The sequence below is a fragment of the Cheilinus undulatus genome, linkage group 3 (assembly GCF_018320785.1).
Source record: "Cheilinus undulatus linkage group 3, ASM1832078v1, whole genome shotgun sequence".
Classification (NCBI taxonomy): domain Eukaryota; kingdom Metazoa; phylum Chordata; class Actinopteri; order Labriformes; family Labridae; genus Cheilinus; species Cheilinus undulatus.
Genome location: NC_054867.1, coordinates 37,702,128 through 37,714,825, shown reverse-complemented (window position 1 = coordinate 37,714,825; position 12,698 = coordinate 37,702,128). Strand labels below are relative to the sequence as shown.

Sequence of the window (12,698 nt, the reverse complement as noted above, 5' to 3'; positions counted from 1 at the left end):
AAGCTCTGCCCAACAAAGACAGAATAACACTAGTACGTGTTCCAGCCATGCAGCAAGTTAGCATACTATAAAGCCGTAACCCATCATATTAATATTTTTCTAAAAAAGCACTCTGCCTGACCTTTACAAGAACAAATTCGAGCATTAATTTGCAAGGTTAATCAATGTAAAACTACAGCCCAAGACACACAGGCACTCAAACTCCCCATCAGCCACTGCTGGGACAGGTGCTTGATACTAGTGCCAAAAGCCAGCCTCCCTGCCTCACCAGGTAAGTTAAAAAACAATAGGAGAGGTGGTATTTCACCAGCAGCTGAGACCTCCCACTTATTCTTAACCTATTTTTCTGTGCTCTTAAATAGAGCTGCTACTACAGCAGCCAAGATGGACCAAACAGCTGTTTTTTTTTTTAGGAAAACACTCCACCAGCTGCGGTTCATGTCAGGAATAGAGCAGTCGTGTAAGGTGTCTTGGCATGGCGTGTGCGGCTGCTGCCAGTGTGGGTTTGTATAGTGGGGGCAGTTGTTTGGACGTGCGTTGGGTGGCTTCGGTGTGTTTTGGGCTTATGAGTGTCAGTGCAGATAGCTGTAGGGTGGTGTGGTTGCTGTGAGCAAAACACGGCATGGATGAATTTAAACTGCCATCAAGGAAATGCTTTATCAGAAATGCTTTATGCCACAGATTAACAATGCTATTAATATGAAAAAGTCATGGAGAGCAAAGGAATGCACAGCTTTGGCTGTTTCCCAAAATGTGGGGCAGATTGTTACAACAATTTCAGTTTCTATGTATTTATTTAAACATGTTAAAAACCTTATTGTTCCTCATACATAAATGATTCCTTGTCAAATCCTCATTGAGGAATACAGATTATTAATGTAATGTAAGTATCAGGCCATATCAGAGATGAACAAGTTGGATCTGTACACCACCAGTATTTGGACAGAGAAGCTTGAACCTGGTAATTTTTGGCTTTTCTTGTCCAAAAATGGCTAAGTGTGAATGAAAATATGCTCTTTTCTATTCGAGTTATCCCATTATACATTATGCTTTGCAAAATTAAACCAAAAAAATAAAACAAAGCAAATTAAAAAGGTAAAAAAAAATCCCCAAGCTACCATTAAAGGATACTCAAAAGAATCAGGAAAAGTCATCCAATACCTTATCATCTATTTCCTGTTTATCAACTTCTCTGATTATAATTTTTGCTGTACTTAAACACAGGCTAATTCGGCTATTTTTTATTTGCAGGTTGCTTTTTGAGCACTAAAAATGTCATTTTTATTTATAAAAGAAAAGTGTATGAGTAACAAAAGCCCCCCAAATATTCTAATGATAGATGTTACAATGAATTTTTGTGGAAAGTCAAAACTCTGAACTTTCCCAGAATGTCTAAGTAAAGAAAAGTGTTATAAAATAGTTGTTCAAAACCACAAATTAATTATTTTAGACCTTTTTCTGTTATTTGAACTCAGTAATACTTTGGATAAATCATTACACTCTTGCTGGCAGGTGATCCACAAATGGATCACATTTATCAGATACAGCTGACAGATGCTTGACGCTCAGCTGAACCTTCTCCAGACTGCACTTACAGGGCTACACGAGGGAACTAAACCTAACTTGCTTATAGTAAATAGAGATTTATCAGGTGGACTGACAATTATAGGTCTTTTAGATATGGATGTTTAAATGTCAGAAATGCATTGACAAAAAAAAAAAGCCTAAAAAGTAAGATTCGAAACAAAATCCAGTCTTTTTTCTCAGAGGTTTTCAAGCGTGATTTATCCGTATCAGACTACCTGGCATTCCTCTGTGCATGTAGTGACAAATTACCCTGCGAGGGGATCCTGAGCAAAGAATGTGCTGAACACCTAAACGGCTGCTTCTCCTCTTTACCTCTGCTCGCCAAAACTCAATATGCACATTATGCTTTAATCTGCATAAACAAGACGACTACATGGCTTATCACACCTGAGAGTTGTTACATTAATTCACTGATCAAAGCCTGATGAAAGAGGCATCACTGCCTCTCTCTGTGGCCTCAGTGTGGGAAATCAGACGTTTACATTATGAGTCTCCCACAGTCCCACATCTGTTAAACCACCCAGACTTAAGCCAGCCGTACGGCCTAATGGGAACGACACATGACTAGTGAGACAGAGCCGCTCTGTGAAAGGCGGCCATTCTGCAAACCTGCAAGCTATAACAACCCAACCCACCTATCCACCCACCTCCGCCTGCAAAATCCCCAAGATATCAGGTTCAGTAGGACAAGCTGTTCCTCTTAAAAAAGCAGTGTGTGCAGCCACATGTTGATGACAAGATCAGAGTGTGGATATTTATTTATTTATTTTAGTTATGATACTGACCTTCTCTCCCTTGTCTCCTCTAGATCCTCGGGGTCCCTGTTCTCCTGGTGGGCCCTGGTGAACAGGAGACAGCGAAGTAGTCAGTAACCTGAGGTGTTTTCTCAGTTCATGTGAGTAAAAGAAGCAGCTGGAGCTGGTGAACTCTGCTACTGTTATGTCATATCAGTCTCCGATCTCCTGTCACAGCAGACCACCACTTTTATAGCTAAATACAGCCTCTTTCAATGAGGAATCTGTACACATAAAGAGAGATTTAAAAGTGGAAATTAAGGAAATATTTTTAAAAAATGATAATATTGGTGCATACCATTGGGCCAGCTGGTCCTCTTGGTCCTACAACCTGAGCAGAGAAAAAGAAACAGAAAGAGGATGTTGGTTATCTTATTAAAAGTTGTTGTGAATCTTTGTAATCATAAATGAACCACATGAATAGCCTTTACATGAAAAGCCCTCAGCATACATTCACCAGATGTATTTTCACACGTGATGTTTAGGCCGCATTACATTAACTTGCGGCAGGGGAAACATTATCTCCCCCCATCAGTGCGGGAAGTTAATTGCTAATCTCTCCGGGCGTAGCGTTATAAGAAACATACAATAAACAATGCCTTCTTATTTCCTGCCATGGACTTGGATTCCCTTTAGAGAGGAGTAAAGCATTTCCAGGTGCAGCAGCAGGGAGTTCTCTCTCCCTCTCTCTCTGCCTGTGAGGGTCTTTATGGAGGATTGTATGGAGGTCTTATTGTGCTTGGCTGTCTCCCTGATGAGTGGGCTAATAGACCCTGCTGCCTCCTCTCGCTCTGACTGTCTCAGTCTTTCTTGGCCTGCTGGTAGCAAAGCTTTGAGTCTTTCAGTCATTTCATAACACTAAGCTATTCCAGATATTTCTCCGAGTACTTTAAATTTTTCCTGCACACATTCCCATCCAGGGAAGATTTGAAGTGAAACTCCAGTATTGAACCACTTAATCCCTCTGCTCCACTGTTTTATAGGAAAAAGTACCTTTAACTAGCTTTAATTTATTTACTCTGCTGATTAAGATTTTACATAGAAGCATATTAAAATTTTACAAGGTATAATGCAATGTCTGATGGAATTTAAAAGTAATCTACACTGTAAAAAAATAGGGCTGTCAAGATTAATGGAGTTAGGTCCACATTAGTGCACTAATCTTTTTTTTTTTTGCAATTAATCTCATGCTTTATTGTCTCTTTTTAACACTTTGGTTAGCCATGCCAACTTCTCCCTTAGCCATAGTGGTGTAAATTAAGACCACCACTGCTCTTTAAAGTCTTATTGCACTTTTAAAAAATAAAAAACAGCTCAATGCTCAAGTCAGAAGTCAACGGAACCTTTTATAATCACACATTTGGCCTTTTCTTTTCACTAATTTCCCTTTAAAATCTACAAGTTCCTTTTTTAATGTTAACTCCTTGACGCCTGTTGTCGCATATTTGATACATACTTTCATGATACCTCTATCTAATCAATATGCTCAATAAATTACTCAAAGAACTTCTGAATACAATCTGATGAATGATAAAAATGCCCTCAAGTGAATTATCAGTTACCAAAAATACCTAATGCATAAAATGAGATACTAAAAATATAATTGTTAGGCTAAATTTTATGGAAATTTGGATTTTTTAAAATTTTACTAGAAAGTTAAATGAACATTTCAATTCCAAAAAATTAGAATTTTCTGGCTATTATTTGTATTTTCAGGCTTTAAGGGGTTAAGATCTTCAATCTGAAAAGCAGGTCTGAATCCAGACAGGAAGTCAATCCCCCTTAGTTTAAGACAGTATAAAAATCCAAACTGACAAAAACTGTTCTGAATGCAAAATGGCAGTATTTTAAAATGCAATAACAAGGGTTTGATTAATCGCAGCTGACTACAGAAATTCTGTGATTAATCGCAACTGAAAGATTTTTAAATCTGACAACCTTTAAAAAAATTCAACTTGATTTATGTTGAGTGAACAAATGATGTCGTGTTGGGAGTACTTTTGATAACTTGAAGGGATATTTCAGTATTTTTGAAGTTGAGTCATATGAGGTACCTAGCAGTAGTAGTGGCATTAGCCTCCAGTGATTTTAGTGAGCATCACTCCTTTAAGAAGGACTCCCTGGTTGTACTGGCCAGTAAGTTAGGCTGTACAGTGTAACAGATGGGTATAGTTTCTCCATGGAATTCAGCGAGTTTCTGGGAAACATGGGCGACAAAACAATGTTGGCTCAAACGTATACACTACCAAAACTTTTTGAAGCATTTTATTTTATACCCAGAAAGCCTCTGTGTTTTTGTCAATATATTGCAGTGCAAAAGCACGTAACTGGTCGCCGAAGCCTGCATTGCAAATCTGTAACAAAAACACAGAGGCCTTCTGGGTAAAATATGAAATGCTTTTAAAGTTCTCAATAGTGTGTATGTTTGAGCCAACATTGTTTTGTGGCAAACTTTTACAAAAAAAAAAAAAGAAGAAAAAAGAAATTAAACCCAGAGAGGAACTGTACCCCTCTGTTATGCTTTGTAGCCTAGCTTCCTGGCTGGTACAACCAGCGAGTCCTTAAAGGAGCAATGCTCACTAATGCCACTTCTACAGCTAGGTAACTAAAATGGCCCATCTTCAAAAACACAGAAATATTCCTTTAAGCAGATGATACAACACAATACATTGTATTCCCTCAGTTATGTGAGCTATGACATCTTATGTCAATTGAAACAACATGAAGTATGAAGTTGGGCCCCTCAACTAAAAAAGAAGTGAAACTTGTAACTTAATTTTATGTCTGGCCCTCATATTTGTTTTACAGTGAAAATAAAAACTCAGTGCCTCCTGTACAGTAACGCCCTGTGTCCACGGCTGCTGCTTTTAGTGCTGATAGTGCTCATTTTCAATGTAAAACAATGTAGTTCAGCATTTTCAGCGCTCAGGATCTTTGGCGCAAAAACGCCTGCAGCACCAGCTGTTTGTTTTGTTTTTTGTGTTGCTGCACTCATAGCACTGTAGAAACTAATATGAGGGTCCAGCATAAACATAGAGTGAGTCGTAGGGTTTTACACCTTTTTCGAGTTGAGGGGACCGACGTAATACTTCATGTTTCCACTCAGTTGACATAACATGCTAATAGCTAAAGATGTTGAGATGTCACATTTTTTCCAATAAAAATAGGAACATTGCTTGGTATAGATTACATAATTTAAGAAACTCTATGTAACGTTTTGTATCAGCTAGTTTATTTAGTTATGAAAAGTGCACTCTGTAATTCATAATTTCTTTACTCTACATTAATCAAGCTGGATTTTTTTTACAGTGAGTGCTCTGAGTTGTGAGTAGTTCAATCTTTGTAACAGCACCATGCTACTTGTCATTGTCATGTCATTTCTTCCTCACTGACCAATCTAATTCAAGCTTCTTAAGCAACAATGGTGGGGGAAATACTGATCTATATCATATTTTCAAGGGTGAAATTTCCAAGTCTACATCCATCCATCCATTTTCTACACTGCTTATCCCATTGGGGGGGCTGGAGCCTATCCCAGCTGTCATTGGGTGAGAGGCAGGGTACAACATGGACTGATTGCCAGTCAATTGCAGGGCTATTTCCAAGTCTACAGTTGCTGCTGAAGTTGGGAAAGGATTCTTTCAATTCTTTTTATGATGTCATGGTGGTCTTTCTCTGAATAAAGAAAAGTGTTAAGCACATAGAGTATTTTAGAGATACTACTGAGAAGGCAGAGGCTGTAATTTAGTAGCAATAAGTGTCCAGTGAGAAACACTGAAACTGAGGTTGTTGGGGCTGTCAGCGGAAAATCGCATATTTTGGAAGCATGGCTTAATTCAAGTTATTTTAACCTAATAGTAAAATATTTACAGATAACATTTTTCAAAATAAAGAAGTCCACTTATTGCATGTGTTTTCTAAAGTAGTAGTAGTAGTAGTAATACTATTTAAGTAAAAAATCTTATACTTGTTTATTTTGACAGCCAGATATATATAACGAAGCTGTTTCAGCAGCATGAGGGTAATCACTTCATCTGACACGTACCCTGTGGCAGCAGTTCCTTTCACTGAAAATAGCATCATAGAAATACTAAATTCCTATTGCTGATTGTCTTATTTGTTTTTATTTGTCATTGAGAGACATCAGTTTTTATTTCAGTGTCTTTTATGACTAGCCAATAACTCATCACTGGAGCTTGTGTGTAAAACTGGGGAGTATTGGTGTCATCCAACAGTCAGATTCTAGATTATCACTTCTGGTGGTAAATGTGGAGTCAGTAAAATAAAAAACAACATGTGTCTGTTATTTAGTCTCTTCTGTGGAAATGTAGAAACATGAAAGATGCCCTGAAGTCCAAGATGGTGGAGTCTGTGGAGGGGCCCTCCCAAGTATAAATAAAAGGTTTATTCTAAATTAATAAAAAATTACACAGTTTTATCCAGTCAGGTGATTAAACTCTAATTTAGATAGGCCTTCTTATAAACATATGCCTCATTTTTACCAAGTTTGCTCTGCTAAATGCTACCAGGCTCAATATTACACAGCACCTTTAAGTATGCACTTCAGTAGAGCTTAATCATAATGTATGTTATAGTGCAGTTTTTGATGCTTTTGAACTAAAGTAAAGGTTGTAAATATATCTGTAACTGCTATCTGCCAGTACAAAGATTAGCATAGCAATGATGAGAGATTGAACACAATTAAATGTTTAAAGATGATAGATTAAAACAGCAAAAAAAATTCTGTGTGATGTCAACTTACATCGGTAATGTCTCCGGGTTCACCTTTCTGACCCTGATGTTGTGAGGACAAAGCATAGAAAGAGAGATATGTTACTAATACAAAAAGATTTCAAGCCTTTTCACACATACTGTATCTGTGGGGTTACAGCAAGGGCCTTGAGAGACCATATAAATCACATCCAAGGGGAAAGCTCTCATCAACAAAGTACTGACACTCACACCCAAGCATTGAGTTTAGACATAAAAATAAGGCATACAGAGTCTGGAGGGAAATAACCATCATCCATCTGGCATCAAAGGGTGATCTAAATCCATAAACTACAGACGTGTAACACTATCAGTCTGGGATTGATACACATTTAATTGCAGGTGCTGTCTCCACACAAACACACATTGACATTTTGATCACACCCACAGCAGACACATCCTTAGACACAGAGCTTTAATATCCTGCAGTGTCTCACCTTGGCTCCAGGTGCTCCTGTTATGTGGTTGGTTGGGTTTGCGGGGAGAAACAGAGCAGGGTTAGCAAACTTATAACACCAGCAATCAATCAGAGTTATACAGAAGATGCCCACAAACCACAAGTTAAGACAATGATCTATTTCTTAATTCAGCTACTTTAAAGACCACCACCAAATTAGAAACTGTGGCACCCAAAGAGCCCATCAGGATGATCAAGTGTTGATTTGCCATCTTTAGAGCTCAAAGCAGAAGCAAAATGGCTTCAAATAAAAGGATGTAGCACAATGAATCATATTAAAGACCATGGCTGGATAGTTTTGTGATATTACAAAGCTCTCTAATAAGCATTGTTAAATAGCCATATGAATAAAGTATCAGTCTGCATCGTTTCAGATAGGGCTGGGTATTACTGACAATTGACATGTTTTGCTATATTTGCTGCAACTGCCATTGCTTGTAGGTGCTAGAGTTGTCATGTCTGCAAATATTTGCACCTAGATGTGATACTAGAGGAGATCAAACAATATAGACACCTGCTTTCATATCATGGCAACAAAAACAGAAGCTGATGGCGCTTAATGTTGGGTAATTTCTTAATACTTCTTAATACTACTGAGCTTTAATGTAACAGATTTATCAATTAAGAAAACTAGGTATCAAAAATTTAGACAGCCTTAATATGCACTGATTTAGTTCAATTTTTTAAAGTAACTTCACACAAAAGGGCCATACTTTTCAATTACTGAATGCTGTCTAAATACAAGGAGCCTTAAAAAACTAAATGCCTCAATAAGTGGTCTAAATTCAGCAAGATTCTCATTGAAATCTGGAGCTATCTATTTAAAAAATAACAGCTAATATGGCTCTAAATCTTGCAGATGTTTATTGCAACTTCCAGGTACTGAAAATCAGGGATCTAGACACATTCCAGTCAATTTAGATGGATATGAGGCAGAGGTGGACTCAGGATGTCTGCAGCCCAGGGGCAAACATGATAAAAAGGGCACCTACTGTGTTCAGTGGGGCGCCATTGTTCAAAAACACGTCAAACACTTAAATGGAAATAATTATAAATTCTGGTATCATATATTGTCCATTTAAAAGGAAACTACTACGAGGGCGCTGAAGAGGTCACGTTGTTTAATTTTGTCTTATTTAAAGGACACTAATCAGGGCTCTTTTGTATATGTAGGGCATTTTTGCCAAATTTTGTCCATTCAGAGGGTCCTTGGGAGGCTATTTGTCCAAGTTTTTCCATGTAGGGGACACATTGAGGGCACTTTGTCAGTTATTGTCCATTCAGAGAGCACTTAAGAGGCTCTTTGTGAAATTTTGTCCAAAAAGTGGGCACCAAATTGGACATTCAGCAAAATCTGTCTACTCAAAGGCCACCAAAGGGGGCCCTCTATTGTGTTTACCTACCATAGTGACATACAAGAAGGCACTTTTGCATTGATTTTTCAAATATTAGGGCTCCGGGGGGTTGAGGTTGCCCCCGTCCCCCTTGTGTCCACTAATGATATGTGTTGTGATACCCAGCCCTATGAAGATGATATGTAAATGAAAATGTTGTTATAAATGTTACATACTGTTTTCAAAGCACTAAGCTTTGCCTTAAATGGAGGAAAAAGCATTTTATAAAGCATTTTAATCCCATAAGCATGCACTGCAACAAACAGTGACACCTCTGATTTCATCAATGCCCCTCAGCCAACTGTTTACGTTTCCACAGCCGACTCACAAAAGCTCCTTATTTATCGGGAGTCCATGTGGTGAAAAGCTCCTTTTAAAAAAAAACTCTCAGTGGAGTGTCGCCGCTTTTCTTGCCATCAGATCTGCAGAAAATCCACAGAGAGGATATCGAGTAGAAATGCAAGGCTGTGTCTGCCTGACTGAGGTATTTCCTTAATGACTCCCACATGTTTTCATCATACTCGGGGAAGGAGAGACGATTCAAACAAGATGGGGCCAAGGTGAGCCAGCCATGGAAAAATGGCGCTTTGGTAGCATATCACTGAAATCGGCTCAGATGTGTCACTGTTGGCTTTGATTTCTGATCATTTGTTTTTTTTGAGGATGGAAAAGGTGTAAAAATCAAAGGTTGGCATTCAGCAGCAGCCTCATTTAGAGGAATAAAGATGTTAAACTTCACCTGACCAACCTTTCATTTCAACCAAACCCCAAAATAAACACAACGATCATGCAGGGTAATTTATTTATGAGAGATGTGAGATAAATAAATTACAACCGATGGGTGGAGCTGGGTCAGCAGCGCAGATGGGGCAACACTCTCCAAATGGGATTTCAGGTTTGGGGCAGTCTTTTAGCTCCTCGCAGACTATTTCGTCACACAGGACGGTTCCAGTGTCACACACACAGATGCGACAAGGCTCTGGTTTCCAAACATCCTTGTCGCTATAACGCTGTCCGTCCTGTACACAGCTTAAAGTATCCTCCACTGTGAGTGTGGTGAAAGTGAGGACACATGCACACGCCCGGGCAGGTGGATGATGGGAGGAAAGATGAGATTATGCATCAGGTATGACAGGGAATCACAGGAATGTCACACTTCAAAACAACAAATATCATATTCACTTGACATTTTTAGATATAAAGCAAAGCAAATCATGTTTGAAGGTGCAGTGCAACAACTGGTATTGTCAATTTCAGCACAATAACCATAATGATGGTAAATAACCTCAAATCTTTATTAAACTATCAGGACTTTTATTTGACATTTCATTACCTAACAGTTTTGTTCAACGGCAAAAGTAGACTGTGGTCATCTGGCTCTATAAGGTGGAGCAGACAGCTATCAATGACTGAATTTAGCCCTTTACGTCTGTCTGAATCTATACAAGGAGCAACTTCAAATACTTTTATGCAAATTTGGTTTTGACCATCTGTTATATTCTTTGTTCTTTTATGAGTTTTCTTCTTTTTAGGCCATTTTTGAGACAACCCTCTTGACCATGCTCCATGAAAGGCGGTATAGCAAGGGAAATTTTCCCCCTACTTATTCACAAGCTCTGCAAGAGCAAAACTGAGCAGAAAATAAACGTAAGTAGATCTTTCTGCAGGTTATTTCTTGGATAAGTTTGTCCAAATATAGTCATGATGAGTGGAAAATGCACTTGTTTATATGCTATGACTCAAGAGGATGAATGCACAATACTTACTTTGGACTAGGGATGCACGATATTATCAACATGATATCAGTGTTGGCAGATAAAAGCTTGAAAATGAAATCATCTGTATTGGCAGATATATCAATTTTGACTAACAAGTGTATAAATATTGACTGTATGTACAAATAAGTTACAGACCTACATCAACGAAGTCTTTTTCTTTGGTTATCCTCGTTCCTTAAACATAAAGCGTGGTGTCAAGACTGAGGTTTTTTCATTTTTAGGCTTTTTAAATACATTTTTGTCCAGACTTTTTTGACTTTATTTAGACGGGACAGCTGAAGAGCGACAGGAGACATGGAGAGAGCGGAGGGAAGACATGCACCAAACAGCGCCAAGACCGAGAATCAATTCCATGACCAGTGCATTGAGGACTATAGCTTCTGTATGTGGGCACCTGCTCCAACCACTGAGCTACACCAGCACCCATTCATTATTACATTTTAAAACGTAATTTAAGGACTGAAGTTTTAGGTCTGAACTCCATAAATATTAGTTTTGATATCAGTATGGGCTTAAGTTAATTTAAAAAAACATCAACACATTGGATACTGGCAAAAATCCAAGAACGTGCATCCCTACTTCATACAATATGATCATTTTCAGAAACTTAAGTTTACTATCATTCCAGGACAAAAAAGCATCAAATCCTCATAATTTCGGAAGTGATATCCCTCTTTTCCTTTTTCCTTTAAAATCAGGGAAATAAAAAGATTACTAACCCATTTTTTATATCTCTTTTATCCTTTTACACTCACAGATCCTTTATATCCTTTATGTAGACTAATCACTTGTTTTTTAGTCTATCTGTTAATTTTTCAAATTTATACCAGCATTTGTTTTCAGGTCTTGTTTTGCATTTTTTTCTATGTTTTTATTAGGGATGCAGGATATTATTGGCATAACAGTATTGGCAGAAACTAGCTTAGAAACTAAATGATCTGTATTGGCCTACATGAAAATTTCTGCTGATATTTACAGCTGATAATTTGGCTATAAGAATCTGCCTACAGCTGTAAAATTGGCCATACAAACATGATAGTGGTGTTTCTGTTTGACCAACAGACCTACTTCAGCTGAAGTCTTTGAAGTCTTAGTAGATTAGTTCATCCTTAAACTTTGAGAACGGTTCAAGATGGAAGGTTTTAGGTCAAAACTTAATTCAGATATTATATCGGTTAAAATAATTTTTAGAATATTGGATATCGGCATCCCTACTTTAATTCCAGGACAACAGCAAGTATCAAATCCTCACAATAACCCACAAGATAACCATAAATTTGGATTATTTGTGTTAAATGAGAAAAATTAATAGATTAAAAACCTAATTTTGTCAGCTGTTTAGAAATATGATTCACTACATATCTATCATCTACATCAGTGGTTCTCGACTGGTGGGTCAGGACCCAAAAGTGGGCCGCAGAGCCCTTTACAGTGCTTATTCTGGTCTGTTTCTTCCATTTGTCACATGTTCTGTACTGTTTTAGGCCCAGTGGGTGCTGTTTTTCAGTAAATGAATGTGACAAGATGATACCTGTTTAAAATTTGGGTCACAACTTCTCACTGAGGAGATGATACTTGGTCCTGAGGCTCAACCAGGTGAGAACCACTAGTCTGCATAACCTTAATGTCCCCTGTCTGAATCCAGCTGTTGCACCTTTTCTTGCAAACAAACATATTCAAAGCAACAACAACAAAACAAATGTTCAAGTATGGACAGGAAAAGTATGAAACCCAAGTAGCCTTGTTTGAGCACCTATGCCAGGAAAGTTCAAATGAAAATGACTGTTTTACATAAAATAACTACTGAGAATGACACTTTAGTGTCTGTCAGATACAGGCCGAAATGTGTCAAAAAACATCCCATAAAATCAATAACAAAAAAACCTTTATACCATCAATCCTTTCCCTAGAAAAGCTG

General features: G+C 38.0%; 1 protein-coding gene across 1 annotated transcript in view; it reads right to left on the bottom strand.

The window, feature by feature from the left end:
- Window positions 1-12,698, bottom strand: part of col2a1b (collagen, type II, alpha 1b) — an 82,333-nt gene that overhangs the window by 66,879 nt on the left and 2,756 nt on the right. The window contains exons 2-6 of the mRNA XM_041782172.1: window positions 9,838-10,047; window positions 7,589-7,605; window positions 7,144-7,176; window positions 2,680-2,712; window positions 2,373-2,426 (exon numbers count right to left, since the gene is read on the bottom strand). Coding sequence (XP_041638106.1) covers window positions 2,373-2,426; window positions 2,680-2,712; window positions 7,144-7,176; window positions 7,589-7,605; window positions 9,838-10,047 — 347 coding nt within the window. The remainder of the gene's footprint in view (window positions 1-2,372; window positions 2,427-2,679; window positions 2,713-7,143; window positions 7,177-7,588; window positions 7,606-9,837; window positions 10,048-12,698) is intronic.